At 37.0% G+C, this 26854-nt stretch overlaps 2 protein-coding genes across 2 annotated transcripts; both read left to right on the forward strand.

The window, feature by feature from the left end:
• Window positions 1-2598: 2598 nt before the first annotated feature.
• Window positions 2599-3528, forward strand: LOC131408847 (olfactory receptor 5P1). The gene has a single exon (XM_058545904.1). The coding sequence runs from the start codon at window positions 2599-2601 to the stop codon at window positions 3526-3528; it is 930 nt and encodes a 309-aa protein (XP_058401887.1).
• Window positions 3529-23522: 19994 nt separating this feature from the next.
• Window positions 23523-24452, forward strand: LOC131408846 (olfactory receptor 5P1-like). Its single transcript, XM_058545903.1, has one exon. It carries the CDS (start codon window positions 23523-23525, stop codon window positions 24450-24452), a length of 930 nt encoding a protein of 309 aa, XP_058401886.1.
• Window positions 24453-26854: the final 2402 nt, after the last annotated feature.

A 26854-nucleotide genomic window follows, 5' to 3' on the forward strand; every position in this document is an offset into this window, starting at 1 on the left:
AGATTGGGGAGTATTTTACCGATAATATTAAGTGAAGGCGTAAATTACAAAATGTAGTATGTAATATTATGAGAAATATGTAAATACTACTTACATATGCCCCCAAATAAAAACAAATCAAAATAGATTGTGAAGCATTGTTAAAGTTAAAGATTTATAGGTGAGTTTTTCTTTAGTTGTTAATTACATGTAAAAAATTAAAGAAACTGCATGCACAAAGAGTTTGTAAATCCGTGGAACTTACCTGCAGGGATTATTATTTAGCTGAAGTTAATGGAAAGAAAAGATGTGTGTGAGTGAAATTTTCAGGTCACTAAAATAAATATCTATTTGAAAATTTTTATTTTGTAATATTTGAAAGAAATATTTTAAAATTATTTTTATACATCAATTTTCTCATTCTGATAAATAAAACTTTCATTTTTAATTTTCACTGAATCTTTAGTATGCCCTGGAATTTTTGGATTGGACTGCAGTAATTTCTCTGTGTCTTGCCTTATTATTTATGATTAATTCTGCTTTTTCAGGACTGCCTTAAAATACGGAAATTTGCCTTTGTCATATCACAATGGCAAAACATGGAGAAGGTACTAAGCTCTTTTATGAAAATGCAGCCAAGACTCAACAAAACATTGACCATCAAGCACTTTGCTTTAGTATTTTCATGATTGCAGATCATGGGGATACACTTACTTTAAAGCACAGAACATACTTCTTTTGAGATTTGCCTTAAGAAAAATACCTAGGAATGGGATTAATTTAAAAATTTATTATATTTTGTTGTGTTTTCCTCCTGTTGCTTCATCCACTTCATGGGATTACTAGTTATGATAGTAAAAAGTTGTGAACAGTTAAATGTGCAAAATTAGCGAATGATTAATTAAATTAAGGTCTAGTCACTCAATGCATTATTGTGCAGATCTCAAAAATTATAGTTGTGAGGAAATATAATGTGATAAAATTCTTATATTTAAATGTAAAGTAAAAATAGCAGTATGAAAAATGTATCTGCAATGCTAAAAAAGCTATGTTAAAATATACCCAAAAGGAAAAATTCCTGAAAATAAATTACCAAATTTATAAGAGTTGATTTGTGTGATAGTAGCTAGATTTAAGAGGCATGTTTCTTTTGAATTTTCCAGTGTTTTTCACCAACATGGTTATATAATTTTTATTTAGAAACACAAGCTATTACTTTACTTATATTACTATTACAGACTTCCTATGTACTATTAATATCTTCGGTGTCTTTCCTCTCTACAAGGTCTGGTTTCTCTGTACAGGGAACCGATTATATCCTCTGTGGTTCCCCACAGCCTGTTCATTACAGTAATCATGCATTCACTCATTTAACAAGTTTTTGTTTAGAACACTTTATTTCCAAGCACTAGTTATTTGTGATACAGGGATAAAACACACAGTTGTTGAGGAGAATATGTAATTAATAATTGGGAAGAGTGAAATGTTAATGAGCAAACAACAACAAAAAGCATAACCCAGTATAAACAATGGCAATCTAAACATCTTCAAAGCGTGATTTCAACACAAAGGACAGTTACCTGATTAAACCTTGGAAGTCAGAGAAGGCTTTGGAGAGAAGTGAATCTGAAGGATGAATAGAAGTCACTCAGAGTTATGACGGTGGTAGATGGGGACCACCCAAACAGGAGGAAAAAGAGCAAAGGCTAAAATGAGTGGAGTGCATTGAGGGGATTCTGAATGGTTCAAGAAGGTTGGATGAGTGTGTGTTGGATGGAAATATCCTGAGAGAAAAGCAAAGAGTGATATGCAGGGATATATCAGAAAGTGTGCACTCTGCTGTGCTATACAGGTTAAGCTTCATCTTGAAGGCATGAGAAAGCACTGAAAGACTTAAAAGAATCCCCTTGGCATCATCTAATTTTTACTTCTGCAAGAGCTCACTTCGCCAGATGTATTGTGACTTATAAGGGCAGAAGAACGAAGGCAGGGAGGTAAACAGAAAAATAAAATAAAGAGGAAAATGACCAGGGCCTTGACTTAAGTAGGCACTCTAGGAATGGAAGTAAGCAGATGAAGAAATAAAATTGAGAGCTAAATCGTAGATAGAATCAATAGGATTTTATTAGATGTGGTACAATGAGAGGAAGAAGGCTAGGATGACTCCATGTTTCAGACAGGACAGATTGGGTGGAGGGTGGTGTTATTCCACAGATATAGAATATAGGAAAAGTGGTCCAAGAAAAGGATGAGTTCAGTATGGAGGAGGCTGAATTTGGGGTATCTGTGGAATTTCCAGCTGGAGACTTCCAATAGATAGTTGAAACTATAGATCTGGACCTTGGGACAGAGATCTGTCTAGGGGTCAAGGTTGGAGAGGTGTTTTAAAATAAATGTTAGATAAATAAAAGAATATAACTGAGATCCCAGATTGTGAGGTCATATCGTTTTCCTTCTATGCAAAGAAAAAAAATCCTGTAGGCACCATATTTACAGGCTGGGCAGAATGAAATCACTGTGAATGAGTTGAATAATCAAAGAAAACCGGGATTATGTGGATGAAAGCACAAAACAAATGAGTATTCCCATTTTCCTCAACAGGAACATTTCACAAAGGAGATGGTTGGAAACCACACCAGTGTGACAGAATTCGTCGTTTTGGGCTTAACAAGGGACCTTACACTTTGTGTCATCTTCTTTGTGACATTTCTAGGAGTCTATGTTGCCACCTTAGTAGGAAATATCAGCATAATCACTCTAATAAGAAGCTGTTCCCAGCTTCATACTCCCATGTACCTCTTCCTCAGCCATTTGGCTTTTGTGGACATCGGGTATTCCACATCAGTCACACCTGTGATGCTTGTAGGATTTCTTGGACATGGAATGGCCCTCCCAGTCACTGGCTGTGAAGCCCAGCTCTGTTTTGTGGTCACATTTGGGACAGCCGAGTGCTTCCTGCTGGCTGCCATGGCCTATGATCGCTATGTGGCCATCTGCTCTCCCCTGCTCTACTCTACCCACATGTCCCCCAGAATCTGCGTTCTCTTGGTGGCGGCTTCCTATCTGGGTGGATGTGTGAATGCTTGGACATTTGCTAGTTGTTTATTGAGTCTATCTTTCTGTGGACCAAATCAAATAGATCACTTTTTCTGTGATTTCTCCCCTTTGTTGAAACTTTCCTGCTCAGATATCTCCACTATTCAGATTATCCCTTCCATCTCTTCTGGATCCATCATCGTGGTTACAGTGTTTGTCATAGCTCTCTCTTACATCTACATCCTCACCACCATCCTGAAAATGCACTCCACTGAAGGGCGACACAAGGCCTTCTCCACCTGCACATCCCACCTCACTGCAGTTACTCTCTACTATGGAACTATTACCTTCATTTATGTCATGCCCAAGTCCAGCTACTCAACTGACCAGAATAAGGTGGTATCTCTGTTTTACACAGTGCTGATCCCCATGTTGAACCCCCTCATCTACAGTCTGAGGAACAGAGATGTAAAGGAGGCCCTGAGAAAGGTAACTGTCAGAATATATTCTTAGGATCCATTCTTATCACTTCAGACGACCTATAAAATTTTTGCTCACCAGCATCACACTTAGGACTTAGCAAATGATGGTAACTGATTTCTTAAATTAAAATCACACTTCTTCAAACTCTCACTTTTAATACTAGTTAACTAATTGAGAGAGACCTTGAAATAAGTATAAGAGTAGTAATTATCACTATTATTGAACGCTTGTAGATGCCAAGCACTTTTATAATTTAATTTGTTTAGCACACAATAATTTGTACTTAAAAGTGCCAGGCCTTGTTCTAATGGTATTACATATATTAACTGGTTTATTCCTTACCAAAACCCTATTAAGTAGTACTATTATTTATTTTTACAAATAAATCATCTGGGGCACAGAGACATTAAGAATATTGCCCAAAATCATGTAGCTAGAAAGTTGTGGGACCAGTATTTGAATCCAAAAGTCTGAGTCCAAGACCTCTATGTTTCTCCATTTAATTTTCACAGCAATCCCATGATGCTGGTATTTTAATTTACCTCAATTTATGAGATTAAGCTATTGAATCTTAGAGAGATCCAATAGTTTGTCTGGAAAAATGTGGACTCAAGTCCTCTGATTCTATGCACTTAATCTGTACTATAACATCACACATGGTTGGTCTAATGACTTCAGCACTATTACTGATCTAGAGGCTTTGAGCAGGGTGGTACAGCGTAAGCTGTTACTTTGTATCATTCTTTTTTTTTTTTTGTGAGGAAGATCAGCCCCGAGCTAACATCCATGCCGATCGTCCTCTTTTTGCTGAGGAAGACTGGCCCTGAGCTAACTTCTATTGCCAATCCTCCTCCTTTTTTTTTCCCTTTCTCTCCCCAAGGCCCCAGTAGATAGCTGTATGTCATAGTTGCACATTCTTCTAGTTGCTGTATGTGAGACGCCGCCTCAGCATGGCTGGACAAGCGGTGCGGCAGTGCGCGCCCGCATCCGAGCCTGGGCCACCAGTACCAGAGTGTGCGCACTTAACCGCCAAGCCATGGGGCCGGCCCCTGTATCATTCTTTTGAACAAACTCTACCTCCAAGAATGTCTAGGTTGTGAAGACTTCAAAAAAAGATGAGGATGGTAAAACCAGACTGAATCCCATCTTTTAGGAAATCTGAACTCCACAGTAACGTGTTTTGATTGCAAGTCTATCTATAATTAAACACACTTCAAAAATAAACAGTCCCATTTGGCATAAGGCAGTCTTCTTTATTTGTAGGAATTAAAAAGGATATCTTTTAATTCTAAACATTGCAATTAAGATGTTAACAAAAATCATAGTTCTATAGTGTGGATTTATAAAGAAATTAGAATCCATGAAAAAAATAGAAATGTTGTCAAAGATGGCACTAAATGTATTTCTTGGGTAGTGATCTACACTCATTTACTTCACCAGTGTGAGACTGGAAAGGGCAAGGAGAGATTTTTCTGGAGTACAGGAACTCCCTACTCAAAGCATATACTGAGACAACTGTTTAGATATATGGAAAGCAACATTTAGATCACAAAAGTCTTTGTCTCATTGTCATGGGGTGAGATAAGTGAGGATTGGGAGATATAAGAAAAAAAATCTAACCAAATGGAAAATATTTATAATATATTGCTAAGTAAAAATGTAGAGTGCCTATCATATTATTACAAATTTTAAGTGAAAAATACGTAACAGAGACTAAAATTTCGAATGGATACATTAAAACATGTGTAATGATTAAATAATGGGTAAAAGAAAACTGTTTTTCTACTCACAACACTTCCAACACCAAATGTGTGGTGTTTTTTCCCCATACCAACCTTTCGGAAAACCAGTGTTTTCTAAATATGCGAACATCAATTTGATGCCCTAGTCTTTAAATCAATTGGATGTAACTACCTGAAGGTAGTGTCAGACTTTACAGGTTTAAGGACTCAGCCCCCAAGTCTCCCCGCATTTCATACACCAATTGCAAGCAAGGGGTCCCCAGGATACCCACACTTTTGTGTCCATCTGGCTACAAAGTCAAGGGTTCCTGCAACCCTCTCCCACATTTGATAATTTGCTGTCACGGCTCACAAAACTCATGGAAACATTTACTTACATTTACCAGCTTATTATAAAAGATATTATAAAGGATACAAATTAGTAGCCAGATGCAGAGATACATAGCACAAGGTCTGGAAATGTCCCCAGGGCAGGAGTTTCTGTCACCGTGAAGTTGGAGTGCAGCTCCCTCCTGGCACGTGGATGTGTTCACCAACCCAGAAGCCCTCCACTTCAGAGTTTAGGATTTTTATGGAGGCTACATGATCAATATTAACTCAATCTCCTACCTTTCTCTCCTTTCCTCAGAATATGAGGTGGGGAAAATAATTCCAAGCTTCTAATCATGGTTTGCTCTTTCTGGTGACCAGCCTCTATCCTGAGGCTATCCCACAGATGACCAAGAGTCACCTCATTAGAACAAAAGGTGCTCCCATCATCCAGGATATTCCAAGGGATTTAGGAGTTTTGTGTCAGGAACTGGGGTTAAAGACCAAATACCAGAAGAAATGATGCTCCTAGCACCCCTATCACTCAAGAAATCACAAGGGTTTTAGGAGCTCTGTCTCCAGAACTAGAGGCAGAGACCAAACATATATTACTATTATGTCATAGTCTACCTCTTGGTGTATGACCACTGCAAAATTGATCATAAAAGTCTAAGGATACTGGCACATTATTAGAATCCCACTGAGTCCTTAATGATTATTCACTCCATTATCATATCATAGGAAAATGTCTCCCAGGGCAAGGCTATTCAGGTTTGCAGGCTTCCATTTGATCTTGTTGAGTTTTAAAATCAGGAGCGGTCTCAGTAATACAAGCCTTCACTGGTTTAAACATCTAGTATAATTGAGCTAAGAGACAATATCATCTCTTGCTCTGAGCCTCTTTTGAGATGTTAATGTAACATTGAATTTTTTTGGTGTGTGTGTGAGGAAGATTAGCCCTGTGCTAACATCCGATGTCAACCCTCCTCTTTCTGCCGAGGAAGGTTGGCCCTGGGCTAACACCCATGCCCATCCTCCTCTACTTTATATGGGTGCTGCCACAGAATGGCTTGACAAGCGATGCGTCTGTCTGCATCCGGGATCTGAACCTGCAAACCCTGGGCCAGCAAAACGGAGCGCACAAACTTAACCGCTGTGCCACAGGGATGGCCCCCTAACATTGAATTTTTTATAAACAGCATTTGCCATTGTCCTGTAAAAATTCCAGGCATTAGTGTGGGAGGTTAAATATCAAAAAAATGAAATGAGGAAACCTCAGAAAATTTTGACTTAGATTATTCAGTGAATGTGAATGAGATGTCATTTATTAGCTGAGGAAAAGCGATGTTCAGGTTATCTATTGCTACATAATAAATCACTTAAAACTTAGTGCCTTAAAACAAAACCATTTTACTATATTACACTATTTTGTGAGTCAGGAATTCAAGTTGTGTTTGGCTCAGCATTTCTTCTGCTCCACATGGCATTAACAGGAGTGACTTTGTGATATTCAAATGGCATCTGGGCACGTCTAAAGATGGCTTCACTTGGATGCCTGGCACCTTGGCAGGGATGGCTTGAAAGCCTGTCCTTCTCTATGTAGTCTTAGAGTCTCTCCATATGGTCTTACCAACAGAGTAGTTGAATTTCTCACACGGTGGCTCAGGATTCCAATAGCAAGTGTCCCAAGAGACTAAAAAGGAAGCTGCAGTGTTTTCTATGACCAGCCTCAGGAGACCCAGAACATCATTTCCACTGTGTCCTTTTGCTAAAACAACTCACTAAAGCCAGACCGTATTCTACGGGAAGGAAAATAGATTTCACCTTTGAATGAGAGAAGTAGAAAGACTTTGCAACCATCTCCAATCTTCCATAATCCTTATGACCACAACTATTTATATATTTACCACATGCCAAAATACATTCATATCCTCTCACATTTCCCACAAATATCATGTCATTACAGCATCAACATTGAGTCTATCATCATGAGATCTAAATCAGGTTCAGGCAAGAGTGAGGTTCCCTGGGTACAACTCCTCAAATACAGTCTCTCTCGCTTTGCAGACCTGGGAACTAAAAGCTTAGCATTCTTAAAAAGACCATTCAAATGTCATTTCCCCTCAAAAGCCTACCTAAACTTCCCTGGCTGTGTTAGTCATTTCTTCTAGATTCACATCACATTTTATTGAGATGAGGTTCTCTTTTTCGTTTTTTTAAAGCTTGACTCACATTCTAGATAGGCAGGGAGCAGTTTTAAAATTTCGTATCCTCTATCTTTCAGCCTAAGTCAAGTGAATATAGGTTTTTGAGTAAAGTTCTTTCAATGACCATAGGAAAAAATGGAGTTCCATCTTCTCCAGAAAGCATCTCACGATAATTATTTTGGTGTATTTACTAATTCCTCCACAATCCTTTTTTTTTTTTTGCTCTATTTAGGATTTATTTGTTTGGACATGTACTAAAGATAGATGGCTGTTCTCTAAATAGGTTTTAAGAATCTCGTCACCTGCAATGTGAATGCATGTATAGAAGTTTTCTACATGCTCACTAACTGAATTTATGAATTGTGAACAAACTTCTGAACATGCCAGCAGTAGTTGCTTAGAGTCGAAGAGAAAGAGACTATAATTTTCTCATTTTAACTACTACCCCAATTTACTGTAGAATCAAATCACACTTGACTGAAACAAGTTGTTATCTATTAAGGGGCATATCAGAATGCCCGGGGGATTCCACCCATATTTACAAGTTCTTGGCAAGCCTCTCCAAGTAGAAATCTCCAGGATTTAGATTATACATAAATGCACAATCTTTCTCATCAATTTTGGTTGATAACTTTTGGCTTTTATGATACATTTCTTTTCATATATTTGATGGTAAACTCTGTTTTTTCATACTATTCTAGTGCAGTAATCATAGAAGATTATGTAGGTATGACATTATTTCCATTCTTCCCAATGAACCTGGCAGGCACTGGCGAACAAGATGCCTATAAGAATTTTTTAACCCTCTGTTTGTTTTTCCCAGGCCTTCCCCTCTTTATTCACCTGGCTTTTGCCTTGCGTTTTCCATCCTGTTCTCTATTTTCAGTCCTTCAAAGCTTCACCCATGCCATTTTCCGGATTCCATCTCTAACAAAGTAGGGACCTGACGACATTCTTAATTCCCAACATATCTTTGCCAATAGTTTCTTTAATATTTTCCAACAGACTATTAACATCTACAGGTACTTGACTCTTAGAAGATAAAGAATAATATTCATTGTAAAAAGGAAAAAAATCTAAAATTACTACCTTTTACAGAATGAAAATCGCCTGCCAGTCTCTTAAACTCTGAGGTATTAAGTTGGAAGAAGAATTTGCAATCTCACAACCAAGGCATGGCTTTCTGCAGTTCTTCCTGTGATTTCATGTATCTCATAACTCAGGGATAAGTTTTAAGGCTCTTTTTCCCTTTGGATGCCTGTGATGGGTCCCCTCTGACATTAGAGTCTCTGATAACATAAAAGGTTGTGTCTTCTCCACTCCTTAAGGCTGGAGCTCAGTATCATGAAGATTTTAATGAGAGTCCTTGGGTCACTGGAGACCATTATCTTGAGACTAGTGCTTTAGAAACAAGCACTCTTGTGCTCTGTGGGTCTATCACCCAATGTGATGTCCACAAAAATGTTTTAAAATCTTGATATACCATAGAGACTTTTTAGTGATATTTGCACTTATTCTCTGAAAAACAACTGAAATAATGGAAATTCAACTTGTTAAAAATATATTTTGGGATATAGGTATATTCTCAGGGATATTTTACTTCCTGCACAGTATCAACATTTTATAATTCTGAAAATTTTCCAAGTCCCTCAAGACTTCCCTTCCCTATACACAGGGCAAGGGAATGGTGTGTCATGAGAAGCTATTACCTGTGAAACATTCAGAAGGTGAGTAGGAAGAGGATTAACACATAGATGAGCACTGTGATTTCCTTCTCAGAGGCAACTCTGCTGTAGAAGACCTTGCTGCAAAGGAAAATCACTTTTCATCCAAATCCCAGTTACTGCACTGCCATTCATGATATCCACATATGGTACCTAATTGCCTCTCTCATCAGCTTGGCCTTTAAAGTCTTCCACTGTCTGTGCTCTCTCATACCTAATGTGCTACCAACTCTTATCTCCAATATCTGCTCTCCTAACCTCAACACTCGAGGCAAATTAGTCCATACACTACCTCCTGATTAAATTCTTCAGTTTCCTGGTTCTGTACTGTGTTCTACCTGTCTGAAAATCCCTTCTCCTAACTTCACTAACCCAAACTCTTACCCATTCTTTAAGGTCAGCACAAATCACACCTCATCCAAGAAGCCCCTGTCTGAATAATGTATAAAAACCAAGAGAGAAATTGCAATCATTAAGAATGAATTCTGTAAGAAGAGACACTTACTCTGGATAGCCTCCACTGGACACCAGAACCTCAATGCTAACAGGTGTGGTGTAACATTCTATAGCTGTAGATAATAATAAATGGGGACTTTTTGAAGCTAGGCAGACAATTTTGTGCTTTTCCTAGATCTCTCTTGTCAGGTCAGTGAACATTCACCAAACATCGTTGAGAGCCAGCTGCTAATCTATCCTTTCCAGCATTGCTCTTGGCTGAAAGGAAAATAGTTGGCTGGAAATATCTGGGAGTGCATGCCCTCACTCCCAGGGTGGCCCATGGCCAACAACTGAATGAAACAGTGATTTAGAAACAACAATGACAAAAACACCATGTTGTTGCAAAGTAGGACAACTCCAAGGTGTCATTCACGCTTCAGTGCTCCCTGTAGGATCAGACTAACGCTACACTTCAGCAGAGCCCATATCTTTATCTGGCTTCTCTCCAGGCCTTTTCCTTCTTCCCTCTCACCCTTACTGTTTTCCCTGAGATCATTCCTCACTAAATCACATGCATAAGAATTGCTGTCTAAGGCTCTGCCTTTGGAGAACTTGTGATAAGGTAGAGTTTCGATGCATACACAGGAATGAAGACTGTATATACTTTATTATGCACACTCAAAATTAAAAGAAAAATAAGGTGTAAACATCAGGTTCTGGTTACAGGCTCAGATTCCTTCTCCCAGAGGGACTTGTTATAACCCCTAACCATCATTGCCAGTCATACGCTCATACAGACTGAATTTTTGTGGGTCTTACTGCTCTTGCCCCAGCGGGGCTAGAATTTCTGCTTCCTGTAAATGGCCCTGATTACTAGAGATTGGTATTTTTTTTTCCTTATGTATCTATTCAGAGGACAGTTAGTGAACACTGAGTTCATATCATTGATTTTCTATTGATGCCTGTGCTATGATCTGCAAAGACAGATGGGGTGCATGACGCTGCTGCTCTGTGTCTCTCTACCCTAAATCATCGGTCTATCTTTGCTATTATCTTCATCCACTGCTCTTCCACATGCAATGTTAAGTCAGCTACAGGGAGAGTAATGGAAATAACAGTGTCATTTCCTGCTAGAAAATAGAGCTACAGACAGCACCACCCTGCCCCTCAATTTTGAAGAAGTATGTGCATCTTGCATTTTCTTCATAACACTATTAACCATCTTCCTGCAAATGCTAACATAGAGCATTAATCATTTCATTCATTTTTTCATTCAAAAAATTATATTGTGTGCTCTTATACTGCAGGCACTGTCTTAGGCTATGGGACATATAAGTAAGAAACAGCCAAAGATGTCTGCCTGCATGGAATTTATCATCCAGCATCTGCAAAGCAGAGAGAGAAGAAGCTATGGCCGAGCATTAACTAAATATGCCAAAAAATTAAAATACGGAAGAAAAATTTGATAATCCTGCCAGGCAATCATTTAAGCTCAAACCATTTAAACTTCCCCTACTAGGTTCTAGTAAGGAACAGAGAGAGAAGATCAATAGTGGAGATGTAGAAAAGGGAAAATGGAGAGACAAAATATAAGTAAATAACATGAGAGTAGAAATTACTTGTGCAAATTAATTCTAAAATTCATATATAATCAGGGCCATGTAGATAAAGGTGATAAATTAAATAAGAGCATCCAATTTTATTCCCTCCCAAAACCTCACAAAATGCCAGAAAGAGGACTTTTAAAATTTTATTTTGTTTTATTTATTGAAATATACTTGCATATAGTAAAATGCATAAATCTTAGGTATACCGTTTGAGGATTTTGACAAATGTATACTCAAGTAACCAACACATTAATCAAGATGAAGAACAATGTCATCACACAAGAAGATCCTATATATTCAAATTGCAGGTTTTGGGGTTTTTAAAAAACTTTTCTGAAGTATAATAAACACATCCATTTAAAGTATAGAATTTGATCTTTCTTGTTTATTTTATACAACCACAAAACCAAAATCACAAGCAAGCAAAAAAGCGTTTCAAGTACCTCTTAGTCATTCCTTTTGCCCCTCTGCAATCCATTTTTCTCTCTGCCCCTAGTCTCAGGCAACTACGGATTTGCTTTTTGACAATATAGATTAGTTTCCTTTTTCGGTAAATTTGTAAAATGAGAATGGCACAGTATGTATACTATTGCAGTTGATTTCTTTCTCTCACCATAATTATTTTAAGATTAATTAAAATTGTATGCATCAGCAGTTTATTTCTTTTTATTGGCAAGTAGTGTATCATTCTACACAAGGACCGCTTGTTTCCATCTCACCAGTTGGTGAGAGTTCTTTCCAGTTTTGGGTTATTGCGAATGAAGCTGCTATGAACATTTGAGTGATTTCCATGTCGATGTATTTTTCATTTGTTTTTGGGTAAATACTTAGGAATGGAATTGCTGGGAGTTATGGTGTTTATTTTTAAATTTATGAATCATTTTCCAAAGTGATTGTATTGTTTTACATTCCCATTTGCTATGTTGAGAGTTCCAATTGATTCAAAATCTTGTCAACATTTTGTATTAATAGTCTTTAAATGTAGCCACTTAATGGGTGTGTAGTAGGTATTTATTTGTGCTTTAATTTGCATAATACATAAAGCATAAAACAGAATATATTTCATATATTGTCCTTGCAGTCCAGGTGCAATTAAAGAATCATTTTTGCTACAATCAATGTTGCATGTAACACAACTGACATTCCATTTTTGTCAGGATTTAGGGGAAATAAAATGAATTGTGCTTTGGTGTTGTCTAAGAACTCTTTCCTAATCCTAAACATGAGCAATTCTTCTCTGTTTTCTTCTGAAAGTCTTACAATTAACATTTTAGTCTATGATCCATTTTAAGTTAATTTTTGTATAAGGTGTGAGATTGAAGTTTGTTTATTTGTTTTTTTGTACCTATGAAAGTCCAATTACTCCAACACCATTTGTTGGAAAGACTATTCTTTCTCCATTAAATTGCTTCTGCACCTTTGTTTAAAATCAGTTGGCAGGGGCCGGCCCCGTGGCTTGGCAGTTGAGCGCACCCGCTCCGCTGCTGGCGGCCCAGTTTTGGATCCCGGGCGCGCACTGACGCGCCGCTTGTCCGGCCATGTTGACGCCGGTCCCACATACAGCAACTAGAAGGATGTGCAACTATGACATACAATCATCTACTGGGGCTTTGGGGGAAAAAAAAAAAGGAGGAGGATTGGCAATAGATGTTAGCTCAGAGCCGGTCTTCCTCAGCAAAAAAAAACAGGAGGATTAGCATGGATGTTAGCTCAGGGCTGATCTTCCTCACAAAAAAAATGAATAAATAAAAAATAAAATAAAATCAGTTGGCAGTACTTGTGTAGGCCTCTTTCTGAATTCTCTATCCTGTTCCATTAATCTGCGTGTTTATCGCCCCACTAATATCACACTGTCTTGATTACTGTTGATATGTAGTGAGTCTTAAATTCAGGCTGTGTGATTCTTTTAAAAAAAAATATTTTTAGCTATTCCTTTGCTTTCCATATAAATTTTAGAATCAGATTGTGTATAATTATAAAGAATCATGCTTGGATTTTGCCAGGAACTGCATTAAATCTATAGATCAGTTTGAGGAAGAATTGGTATCTTTACTACATTGAATCATCAAATCCATGGACATGATATTCCTCTCTACTTACTAAGATCTTCTTTGATTTCTTTCATTAGTATTTTATAGTCTTCAGTATACAGTCTTTCACTATTAAGTACAGTGTTCGTTGAATGCTTTGCTCCAAAGATCAGGAACAAGATTAGGATGGGCACTCCCACCCCCAACCCCTCCTTTTTAAGCATTGTGTTATAGGTACTGGCTAGTACAATAAAAAATAAAATGAAACAAAAGACCTAAAATTTTGAGGGAAGAAAAGACAGTCTTCATTTGCAAATGACTGCAGCAAATTTTTAAAAATCAATTTTTTAAAAGTGACTAGAATAATTTAGTTTAACAAAGTCACAACATACAAAGTCAATATACAAAAATAAAAAATCAGCTGTATAGTAGCAATAAACAGTTGAAAAGTAAAAACAATTAAATTTTAAAAACAGCACCATTTACAGTAGCATCAAATGTTAAGATGTCACTTGTCCCCTAAAATGATCTGTAGATTCAATGAAATAGCAACAAAAGTTTAGGCAATTTTTCATAGAAATTGCAAAAAATTCTAAAATTTATATGGAAAAGAAAGGACCTAGAGTGGTCAAAAGAATTTTGGAGAAGGAAAACAAATTTGGAGAACTCATATTACCTGATTACAAGACTTATAGTAAAGCTTCAGTAATCAAGAGATTGCAATACTGTTGAAAGGATAAATATATAGATCAATGGAACAGAATAGAGAATCCTCCAAAATAGATATACGCATATATGGTCCATTGACTTTTTTAAGGAGAAGACAATGAAATTTAATGGAGGAAAGATCATCTTTTCAACAAAGTGTGCTGGAACAAGTGAATATCCATTAAAAAAAATCCCACCCCAATACTTACCTCACACATAAAACAAAAATTAAGTCAAAATAGATCTTAGAATGAAATGGAAGCCAACACTATAAAACATCAATAAAAAAAAGCATAGAGAAAATTTTATTGACCTGGAGAGAGGCAAAATTTTCTTAAATATGACACCAAATGCATGAACCACAAAAATAATAGATGAACTGGACTTCATAAAAAGTAAAGCTTTCATAACTTCAAAAGAGATTGTTAACAAATGAAATGACGAGACACAAATTGGAATAAAAGATTTACAAAACATAGATTACATCATGTTCACCACCCAAATACTAATTACAACCCATCACCAGACACTTGTGCCGAATTATCCCTTTTGCTCTCCTCTCTCCCTCCTTCTCCTCTGGTAACCACCAATCCAATCTCTGAAGTATAATGATGTACACCTGAAATTTATACAAAGTTATAAACCAATGTTACAGCAATAAACAAAAAATTAAAAAAAAATAAAATAAAGTTCTATTTCATATTAAAAAAAAAAAGATTTACAAAACATGTATCTATTAGGGGATTTGTATCCAAAATATATAAAGAGCTCTCATAACTCAATGAAAGGGAACAAGCAACCCAATTTAAAAAATAGGTAAAAGATTTGAACAGACACTTCACCAAAGAAGAGATGCGGATGGCAAATAAGCACTTCAAATGATGTTGAACACAATCAGTCACCAGGGAAATGCAAATTAAAATAAAAGAATTAATGCTACAAACATATCAGAATGACTTTTTTTTTCTTATTTTAATTGACAATACCAAGTGCCGGAAAGTGTCAACAGAGAGCAAACAGAACCTAAATACAATGCTGGTGGGAATGCAAAATTATACAGCTGTTTTGAAAAAAGTTTGTAGTTTCCTGTAAGGTTAAATGTACACTAACCATAACACCCAGCAATTCCAATCCTAGGTTTTTATGTAAGAGAAATGAAAACACTTGTCCACACAAAGACCTGTATGGAGATATTTACACAAAGTTTATCATAATTGCCCAAAGCTAGAAAATCCTCAAACGTTCATCATTGAATGAAAAGGTAAAGAAATCGTGGTACATTCATGCAATGGATATGTTTGAGAGAACTATAACACAATCCAGACTCTCTATAACCTATCTTTCACAATATCCATGACGTCATCCAAAATTACTAGCATATGAAAAAAGGGCAATATGGCCCATACTCAAGATAAAGAGTTGGAAACCAACCTCAAGGGAAGACTGAAAACAAAACTACAAGCTTCCATCTCACAAACTTGAAAAGGAAAAATAAGTAAATTAGAAAAAAAGTATAAGGAATGAAAGAACATAAATCAAAGAAGTAGAAAATATATCCTGTAGAGAAAATAAAGAAGTCTGTAATTTCATTCTTTGAAAAGATTAATACATTGAAAAATCCGTAGGAATATAAATAAAGAAAAAGGTAAAACCATTAATTATACAAATAAGACATGAAAAGGGGGGCATAACTACACATTCTCCAGATATTAAGACAGTTAAAAATGGATATTATGAACAATTTTATTTCAATAAACTTAGTAAATAATAAATGAATGTTTTTCCAGAAAAACATCACTTATTGGGACTGAAAAGCAAAAACATCCCTGTCATTTATGCAGCTGGGAGGAAAGATAGAGACAGAATAATCTAACTATAGAGTTAATAGAAAACGTTGTTTCTTCCAAGTTTATGCAGCAGCTGTAAAAATACCAAAATGATCTAATTTTTTAGTGACTAGTGCTTTCTTACCAATAATGCACTCAGGTCTGATGTGTTATTTCCACCTAATGCTGGAGATACTCAATTGCTAAATTGTCATCATCTCATGGCGGATTACTAATCTCTCCTAATCTCACCTCAGAAACAGCAACCAGTCCAGAACTGATCCCTGCATCCCCTCGTCCCTCCTCAGAATCCTTCGGTGAGAATCCAAACCTTTCAGAAGGCATGTGCCTTCTCTCCGCTGATGCGAGACATGTGATGGTCCTTTGGAGAGCCCTCCCTCAATGCACTGAGCCAATAAACTTGATTTTGTTGGACTATATGTTTGCTTCTGGCAGCCTTTGGCTGATAAGGCTTTAACATTATATTTTTAGTTTTACGTATTTATATTTAAGTGGTAGAACAGAACTGAAAATTATTGAGATTTAGGGTGTGAATATGATAGAGGGATTCATTAGTAGAGTATGGATGAAAGAAAGTTATTGGAGTCAAGAAAGTAGAGGAAATTTGAGGTTAGGTTATAGTTGAGACATTCAAGTGGTTAGAAGTTGCACTTGCTGATGACAAAGACAGAGACGGAGAGGAAAATTGTGATGCAGGTGCTAAAGTCCTCAGGGATGAGGAGAGGCAGGGACGTCAATGGGGTAGACAGGAGGTGCCATAGTTGGAATGTCATGAATCTGAAAGGAGGAAATTTTTGGGACTTAGGATGAAATAGAATAATCTGCAAAAAGTAAGGGACTATTCCCAACTTGATGAATGTGACCTATCCGAGTCTACACACTGAGGTACTGGGCTCTATTTGTCACATGTTTGAGATACATCAAATAATTACACGCTATCCCATTTAAATCTTATGACCAACCTATGAGATAGGAATTATTAATCCCATTTTACAGATCATCAATATGAGTCTCAAAGAGGTTAAACAATTTTCCTGATCTCATACACCTCAAACTGAACCCAGGTCTTCTGGTTATAAAGGCCACATTTGTTTTTTAAACTATTTAAATGAAGCACCATTTTTTCCCAAGCCTCCAAGGATTGATAATTTTTTAGAAAGATAATAAAACTAGAATTACTTTAAATATTAAATAATAAAAACTAAAATATGGAAATACAGACCTTCCTTTTTATTATTTGATTCAACCAATTTAAATTACTCTCTCAAATTGTTCTAAAGGTATAAAGTGGTTACCCTCAACTTCTGTCGTTATTGTGTCATGGACTGATAATAAACTGTTTGCCAACTAGCACCAGTCCATGGACTACATTTTGAGAAACAGATTTGTTTCTGCTTACTTACTCATATTACTCCATGGCTTTCTCCCCACTACCTGATGTCCTCAGTTAAAGCGACTGTTTTGTCTACAGAGATGGAGTTAGAACTCTGGTGGCACCGACTTTAGTCCCCATCTCAAGCCAACTTTCTATTCCCATTGTGCTTTGTCCAAGTTTCTGGAGGAAGTTTCAAAAAAAATTCTTGGAAATATACCTTTTGTTAACACCTGAACCTTCTGTTGATGCCACTTTCCATCATCAGACTCTTAGAGGCAAAGTTAGTCATTCTTTCTCTTAATAATTTCTGAAGCAGCTTCTACCTGCCCTCATTGTACTACTGATGATAATGTGTGATATATTCCATCTGCATTGGAGTTTTTTGTTTTGTTTTGTTTTGTGCTTTGGAGAGCAGTGACTCAATTTATTTGGTTAATGGGCTGAATAAATAAATGATTAAATGAATGATGGATTTACTCTGAAGTTCTCAGGGCATATGCAGTACTGGCCACTGTCACTGTTCAAAAACCAGTAATTCAATTTAATGTTGCTGAAGAATTCAGCAGGATGCAGATCTACTGACAAACAGAGTTCTGAAGATTTGGGATCTGTTTCTTTTTATTCTGGTGTTGCAATCCACTCTGCTTCTTGATAATGATTTAAGTGCTTCTGAATAGGACTGATGAAATAAGGAAAGTTATATACTGCAGAAAAACATTTTGATGGTTTTAGGTGGGTGAACATATTCCCATGTGAGGTCAGACAATCCTAGAAGGGGCATGGGACAAATTAATGGTGCAAGAAGTAAAGGAGTTCAGCTCTGAGTAGAACTTGAGGGTGGAAAATGATGGTTGCATATAGTAAAATAAATCACTTGGAGATACCTCTGCTTGCCAGAACTTGTCAAAAGAGCTGTAGGAATGATGAATCCCAATAGTATCCCTTAGAGACATGTAAAGGGAGGTGAGGTATCTAATGTACTTGGCTGTTGACTGTTGCCTCAATGGAATGTGGGTACTTAGATGACTCAGAAAAGCTTCATGAATTGTTCTATTAAGGGATGGGAAGAAAAGAGTTCCCAGGCACTTAAATAGGGGACCGTCCAGTGCATATTGAATTCCAGAAAAAAATCATCTTAATTTTTTTCTACAGCTAAAGAGTCACTAAGTCAAAGTAATAATTTCCTTCCTTACTATTTCCTCTTTCAACTCTAATGCTCCTTTTCAATTCTGCTTAAAAATTATTTTAATTGGAAAGTGCCTGGACATCATCCTACTGACACCAATCAAGCAGATAAGTTAATGGTTCTGAATGTTGGAAATGCTTCTGGGAAACCAAGAACTATCTCCTTCACTTTCATTAAACAAGGAGAAGAAATTTCAAAGGACACCATGGCATATAAGTGCCCCTTTGGGGAGGGTATCCCGGCCTTAATGAGTCACCTGGCTCCGCAAGTCATTTCTGTACAACAAATTCGAGAACTTTTTCTCAAAGGGGCAAGCAATAACAGCCCTAGGGGATTTGTGATATTCTATTAAAGCTTTCCTTTCCATCCCATCACACACACAAAGACACCCACCATCATCCTCACAGTGTGTATGTAACTATATTCCTTCATCAAGGGGAGCGTTTAATGGTTTACGTTGTCGCATATTCAGTCCACAAGTACTTATAAAACTCAGTGGAAAACATCTGCTTTATAAAGTTCAAGAGAACTTTGGAATAGAAAGCAGCATCAACAATTCTGGTTCTGAAAGGTGAGTGCAACAGTCATGGGTTTTGTTTAAATAATTTAAAGTTTTATTTGTTCAATGAGAAATTAAAAATAAAAGAAACTCTCTCACCAACTTAAGCTCTTGACCCTTGTGGAAACTGTGGCCTCAGCTAGAGATTCTGCACTGCAGAATGGTCATTCTGGGCACCCAAACCAGGCTGCCCAGGAGTCCCCAGAGCAGTGTGGATGGTCTGCAGCAGCCAAAGCCACTGCTCAGCTTGTGTCAATGAAACTCGGAAAAGGAAACCAGGAAGAAACCACCTGATATTCAGGTTGGATGAGCCTCACCAATGCCCTCTATTCATCGCCAAAAGTGACCCATGCATTGAGCGAAAGAATAGTTGAGAGTCAGAGTGCCTGACCCACGTGGACAAGCATGCATGGGATGCCAAATTGAAGAGCTTTAGAAAGAACCCTAGGTGGCCATTGGAGAGGAAGGGAAGGGCAAGAAACAGCTGTCATATTATGCACCTGAATGGCATAGCCCAGAGTTAAAGCCTCATATACTGTACTTCCTGACTTTTTTGGATTTGTGGTGAAAATCCCCTGACATATGTTGAAAGAAAATTATGTTATACTTCCCATCAAAAATTAAATGATTGAAAATGGAAAGTAGTTACTTAGCTCCTATGTATGACCAAACACCTTTGAGTAGTTTACAGATATCATTTATTTTCATCTCACAACAAAGCTGCACTATGGGAATTATTCCCATTTTACAAAGAAAAAATTGAGAGTCAGAGAGATCAAATGTCATGTGCAAGATAAAACTGCCGGCCAATGGGGGCCCAGGATCTGTTTCTGTCTCTAGTCTCCATGACTCTGCTGTCAGCACAGACTGAAGCTCACACGGTGTGCATAATGAAATCAGGGTTGGCCCGCCTGAACTCTACCTGAATCAGAAGGCAAACAGTACAAATGCTGCTCAGTGCTTGGCCCCATTCCTCAGACCAGAGTATGTTCAGAGGATGACAAGGAGAATTGTGAGGGATCTGAAAGGTATGCCACAGGTGGAAGGGCCAAAGTGGTTATGGATACTTAATTTTAGAAAAGGGAAGGCAGTGGAGGCGTGATAGCTGTATTGAAATATTTCAAAGTTTTTTTTTTCATAGAAAGGAGATGGTTTGTACCATTAAACTCATGGGGGATCAATTGATAAAGATTAAAAACAGATTTTTAATGATAGAGCTAACACCAATGTCAGAAAGCTGCCAGTCACTAGAGTAATTTAACTTAATGAAGGTCAGTCAGAGAAGAGATAGAACACAGTCTTTAATGAGCTGAAGGTTCTCAACTATTTGGTACATTATACCTCACAATTCATTCAGTCAAAGAACTAAGTCCCATCTTTGGAAATACTAAGTGATTTCTTCTTCTAAAGTAAAAAATTTTTAAATTTTCAGAAAATTACAACATTATGAATATATTTGGTACTGATATTTATCATTTATGGTAAATGTTTAAAACCTTAAGAACTGAAATACTGTTGTTAGAAGAAAATTATATTTCTATGAAAATTAGATCTAATAACACTGAGTAGAAAATTTCAGTGTCATGTTAACATGACTTCTAAAAGTACAGAATTTGCAAGGAAGCATATATAAGGAGGTACGCTTAGAAAAGTAATCAGGGACAGATTATGAAGCTCCACGAATACCATACTAAGGAGTCTGACATACATTCCATCCAGCATTTCAGTTATGAAGATTACTCAGGAGATTGGGGAATATTTTACTGATAATATTAAGTGAAAATGTACATTACAAAATGTAATATGTAATATGATCACAAATATGTAAATGCTACTTATAGATGCCCCCAAATTAAAATAAATCAAAATAGTTTATGAGGCATTCTTAAGTTAAAGATGTTCGGTGAGTCTTTCTTCGGTTGTTAATTATATGTAAAAAATGAAAAGAAAATTTATGCACAAAGGGTTTGTCAATCTGTAGAACTTACCTACAGGGATATTATTTAGCTGAATTTAATGGAAAGAAAAGATGTGTGTGAGTGAAATTTTCAGATAACTAAAATAAATCCCAATTTTTTTATTTTATAATATTTGAAAGAAATATTTTAAAATTATTTTTATACTTCTACTTTCTCATTCTGATAAATATAACTTTCTTTTCTAATTTTCACTGAATCTTTAGTATGCCCTGAAATTTTCGGATTGAACTGCAGTAATTTCTCTGTGTCTTCCCTTATTATTTATCATTAATTCTGCTTTCTCAGGACTGCCTCAAAACACAAGAACTTTGCCTTTGTCTCAACACAATGGCAAAACATGGAGAAGGTACCAAGCTTTTTAATGAAAATGCAACCGAGGCTCAACAAAACATTGAATGTAGAGCACTTTGATTTAATATTTTCATGATTTCAAATCGTGGGGAAACACGTACCTTCGAGCACAGAACATACTTCTTTTGAGTTATGTCTTAAGAAAAACATATGAGATTACATCAGAATTTTATTATATTTTGTTTTGTTTTCCTCCTGTTGCTTCATCCAATTTGTGGCATTACTAGTCCTGATAGCAAAATGTTGTGAACAGTTAAACGTGCAAAATTAGTGGATGATTAATTAAATTAAGGTCCAGTCACTCAATGAATTATCATGTAGATCCCCAAAATTAAGTTTGTGAGGAATTATCATGTGACAAAATTCTTATATTAAAATGTAAAGTAAAAATAGCAGTGTTAAAAATTTATCTACAATGCTATTAAACCTATATTAAAATATAGCTAAAAAAATATAAAAAAGCGAAAAATTCCTGGAAATAAATTACCAAATTTATAATGGTTGACTTGTGTGATAGTACCCAGAATTGAGAGGAATTTTCAAATTTTCATCAAAATGGCTATATAATTTTTATTTAGAAACAAAATAAGTCATTACTTATACTGCTATGACAGACTTGCTACACACTTATAATATCTTCAGTATCTTTCTTCTCTACAAGGCCTGGTTTCTCTGGACAAGAAACTGAAATTATACTCTTCTCTGGTTCCCCACAGCCTATTCATTACAGTAATCATGCATTCATTCATTTAACAAGTTTTCCTTTGGCACCTTTTACTCCCAAGCACTAGTTATTTGTGATACAGGGATAAAACACAGTTATTGAGGAGAATATGTAATCAATAATTGGGAAGAATCAAATGTAAATAAGCAAAAAACAACAAAAACCATAACCCAGTATAAACGATGACAATCTAGACATCTTCAAAGTGTGATTTCAACACAAAGGACAGTTATCTGATTAACCCTTGGAAGTCAGAAAAGGCTTTGGAGAGAACTGAATCTGAAGGATGAGTAGAAGTCACTCAGAGTTATGATGGTGGGAGGTTGGGAGCCATTCAAGCAGGAGAAAAAGGAGCAAAGGCTAAAATGAGTGGAGTGCATTAAGGGGACCCTAAATAGTTCGAGAAGGTTGGATGAGTGTTTGTTGGCTGGAAATATACTGAGAGACAAGCCAAGAGTCATATGCAGGGATATATCATAAAGTGTGCACTGTGTTGTGCTGTACAGGTTAGGTTTCATCATGAAGGCTTGAGAAAGCACTGAAAGACTTAAAAGAATGTCCTTGGCATCACCTGCTTTTTACTTCTGCAAGGGATCACTTTGGCAGATGTACTGTGAATTATAAGGGGATAAGAATGAAGCTGGGGAGGTAAATAGATAAATAAAGAGGAAAAATGACCAGGGCCCTGACTAAAGTAAGGTACTCTAGGAATGAAATTGAGGAGATGAAGAAATAAAATTGAGAGCTAAATTGTAGATAGAATCAGTTGGATTTTATTTGGTGTGGTACAATGAGAAGAAGAAGCCTGGGATGACTCCACGGTTCAGACATGAGAGTTTGGGTAGATGGTGGTGTCATTCCACAGATATAGAATACAGGAAAAGTGGTCCAAAAAAAGGATAAGTTTAGTATGGAGGAGGCTGAGTTTGAAGTTGTGAGATCTGTCTAGGAGTCAAGGTTGGAGAGGTGTTTTAAGTAAGTATTAGATAAATAAACAAATATAACTGAGATCCCAGAGAGTGAGTTTGAATCACTCTCCTTTAGGCAAAGAGGAAAGAGACAACAACAACAACAAAAAAAGAAAATCCTGTAGAGCACCTTATTCACAGACTGGGCAGAGGTAGAAATCACTGTGAATGAATCTGAGAAATAATCAAAGAAAACTGGGATTATGTGGATGAAAGCACAAAACAAATGTGTATTCCCATTTTCCTCAACAGGAACATTTCACAAAGGAGATGGTTGGAAACCACACCAGTGTGACAGAGTTCCTCGTTTTGGGCTTAACAAAGGACCCTACACTTTGTGTCATCTTCTTTGTGATATTTCTAGGAGTCTATGTTGCCACCTTAGTAGGCAATATCAGCATAATCACTCTAATAAGAACCTGTTCCCACCTTCATACTCCCATGTACCTCTTCCTCAGTCATTTGGCTTTGGTGGACATTGGGCATTCCACATCAGTCACACCTGTAATGCTTGTAGGATTCCTTGGACATGGAATTGCCCTCCCAGTTTTTGGCTGTGAGGCCCAGCTCTGTTCTGTGGTCGCATTTGGGACAGCTGACTCTTTCCTACTGGCTGCCATGGCCTATGATCGCTACGTGGCCATCTGCTCTCCCCTGCTCTACTCCACACACATGTCCCCCAGAATCTGCGTTCTCTTGGTGGGGGCTTCCTACCTAGGTGGATGTGTGAATGCTTGGACATTTGCTAGTTGTTTATTGAGTCTATCTTTCTGTGGACCAAATCAAATAGATCACTTTTTCTGTGATTTCTCCCCTTTGTTGAAACTTTCCTGCTCAGATATCTCCACTATTCAGATTATCCCTTCCATCTCTTCTGGATCCGTCATCATGGTTACAGTGTTTGTCGTAGCTCTCTCTTACATCTACATCCTCACCGCCATCCTGAAGATGCACTCCACTGAAGGGCGACACAAGGCCTTCTCCACCTGCACGTCCCACCTCACTGCAGTTACTCTCTACTATGGAAGTATTACCTTCGTTTATGTCATGCCCAAGTCCAGCTACTCAACTGACCAGAATAAGGTGGTATCTCTGTTTTATACAATGCTGATCCCCATGTTGAACCCCCTCATCTACAGTCTGAGGAACAGAGATGTAAAGGAGGCCCTGAGAAAGGCAACTGTCAGAATATATTCTTAGAATCCATTTGAAGCATTTCAGATGACCTATAAAGTTTTGGTTTACCAGAATCTCACTTAGGACCTACCAAATGCTGCTAACTGATTGCTTAAATTAAAATCAACTTCTTCTAACTCTCACTTTTATACACTTGTAGACTAATTGAGCGAGACTTTGAAATCAATAATAATGGTAGTAATAATTATCACTATTACTGAACACCTGTAGGTGCCAAGCACTTCTTAAAATTTAATTTACTGAGCAAACAATAATTTGCACTTACTATGTGCCAGGCCTGAAGTGTATTACATGGGTTAACTTGTTTGTTCCTAACAAAAACCCTATGAAGTAGTACTATTATTTCCTTTCACAAATAAATCATCTGAGGCACAGAGACATTAAGTAGACTTCCCTAAATCAGGCACTAGGAAGTGCTGGGAGCAGTGTTTGAATCTGGAAAGTCTGGATCCAAACCACTATGCCTTCCACAGCAATCCCATGATGTTGATGTTATAAATTTACCTCAATTTACAGATTAGAATACAGAGTCTTAGAGAGATCCAATAGTTTGCCTGGGGAGATGTGGACTCAAGTACTCTGATTCTAGAGAAATCAAGTCCTCCGATTCCGTGTACTTAATCTATACTATAATGACACAATCAGTCTGACTTCAGCACTATTACTTATCTAAAGGATTTGAACAGGGTAATCTAGCCTAAGCTGTTACTTTGTATCAGTCTTTTAAACAAACTCTACCCTTCAGATGTCTAGGTTGTAAAGATTCCAAAAAAGGATGAGTATGCAAAAACTGTACTGAATGCCATCTTTTAGGAAATTAGGTCTGGACACCACAATCACATGATTTGACTGGAAGTCTGTTCATAATTAAACACATGTTGAAAACAAATACCCGCATTTGGCATAATATAGTTTTCTTTATATGTAGGAACATTGCAACATTGCAATTATTGTGTTAATAGTAATCACAGCTCCATAGTCTGGATTTGTAAAGAGATTAGAACCCATAAAACAAAAACTAGAAATGTTCTCAAAGATTTCACTAAATATATTTAATGGGTAATGATCTACCTTCATTTATGTCATTACCACAAGACTGGAGAAGGTGAGGAGAGATTTTGGGGGGTACAGGAACTACTGACTCGAGGCAAATACTGAGACAACTGTTAGAGTTTCTGAAAGCAAGACTAAGATCATAAAAGTCCTTGTCTCAGTGTAATGGGGTGAGAGAAGTGTGGATTGGTAGATACAAGAAAATAATCTAACAAAATGGAAAATATTTATAATATACTGCTAGCTAAAAACATAGAATATCTATAATATTATTGTAAATTTTAAGTGGAAAATACCTAACAAAGACTAAAAGATAACATGGATAAATTAAACCACATGAAGTGATTAAATAATGGATAAAGGTAAACTGTTTCTCTACTTACAACACTTCTGACACCAAATGTGTGGTGTTTTCCCACATACCAACCAATTGGAAAACTATTATTTTCTAAATATCTGAACGTCAGTTTGACACCCTAGTCTTTAACTCAATTGTGACACTAACTACCTGGAGGTAGAATCAGACTTCACAAGTTTAAGGATGCAGTCCCATAAGACTGCCCTCACTTCAGACACCAATTACACGTAATGGATCCCCATTGTACCCACACTTCTGTCCAATTTGGCTACAAAGTCAGGGGTTCCCACAACCCTCTCCCAGGTTTGATAATTTGCTGGAATAACTCACAAAACTCATGGAAATATTTACCAGTTTATTATAAAGGATACAGATAAACATCCAAATGCAGAGATACACAGTAGGAGGCCTGGAAGGGTCCCCAAGGCAGGAGCTTCTATCACCACAAAGTTGGAGTGTACCACCCTCCTAGTACATGGATGTTCACCAACCCAGAAGCTCTCCACCTCATAGTTTAGGATTTTTAAGTATGCTACATGACCGATATTAACTCAATCTCCAGCCCTTCTCTGTCCCCCTCAGGATAGAGGGTGGGCTAGAAATTTCCAGGGTTCCAATCATGTTTTGGTCTTTCTGGTGACTAGCTTCCCACCTGAAGCTATCCAGAACCCCACTAAGAGTCACCTCATCACAAAAAAAAAGATGCTCCTATTACCCAGGATATTCCAAGGGATTCGGAGCTGTGTGCCAGGAGTTGGGGTCAAAGTCCAATGATACTGGCATATTACTAGAATCCCGTTTGGTCATTAATGATTATTCAGTCCATCATCATATCACATGAAAATGTCTCCAAGGGCAAGGCTATTCAGGTTTTCAAGCTTCCATTTGACCTTTAAGAGTTCTAAAAGCAGGAGTGGTCTCAGCAGTGTATGCCTTCATACATTTAAACATCTGGTATAATTGAGCTAAAAGACAATATCATCTCTTGCTCTGA

The sequence above is a fragment of the Diceros bicornis genome, chromosome 7, assembly GCF_020826845.1.
Source record: "Diceros bicornis minor isolate mBicDic1 chromosome 7, mDicBic1.mat.cur, whole genome shotgun sequence".
NCBI classification, from domain to species: Eukaryota; Metazoa; Chordata; class Mammalia; order Perissodactyla; family Rhinocerotidae; genus Diceros; species Diceros bicornis.

Coding starts and splice junctions, on each gene's coding strand:
- LOC131408847 (XM_058545904.1), top strand. CDS start 2,599: ATGGTTGGAAACCACACCAGTGTGACAGAATTCGTCGTTTTGGGCTTA.
- LOC131408846 (XM_058545903.1), top strand. CDS start 23,523: ATGGTTGGAAACCACACCAGTGTGACAGAGTTCCTCGTTTTGGGCTTA.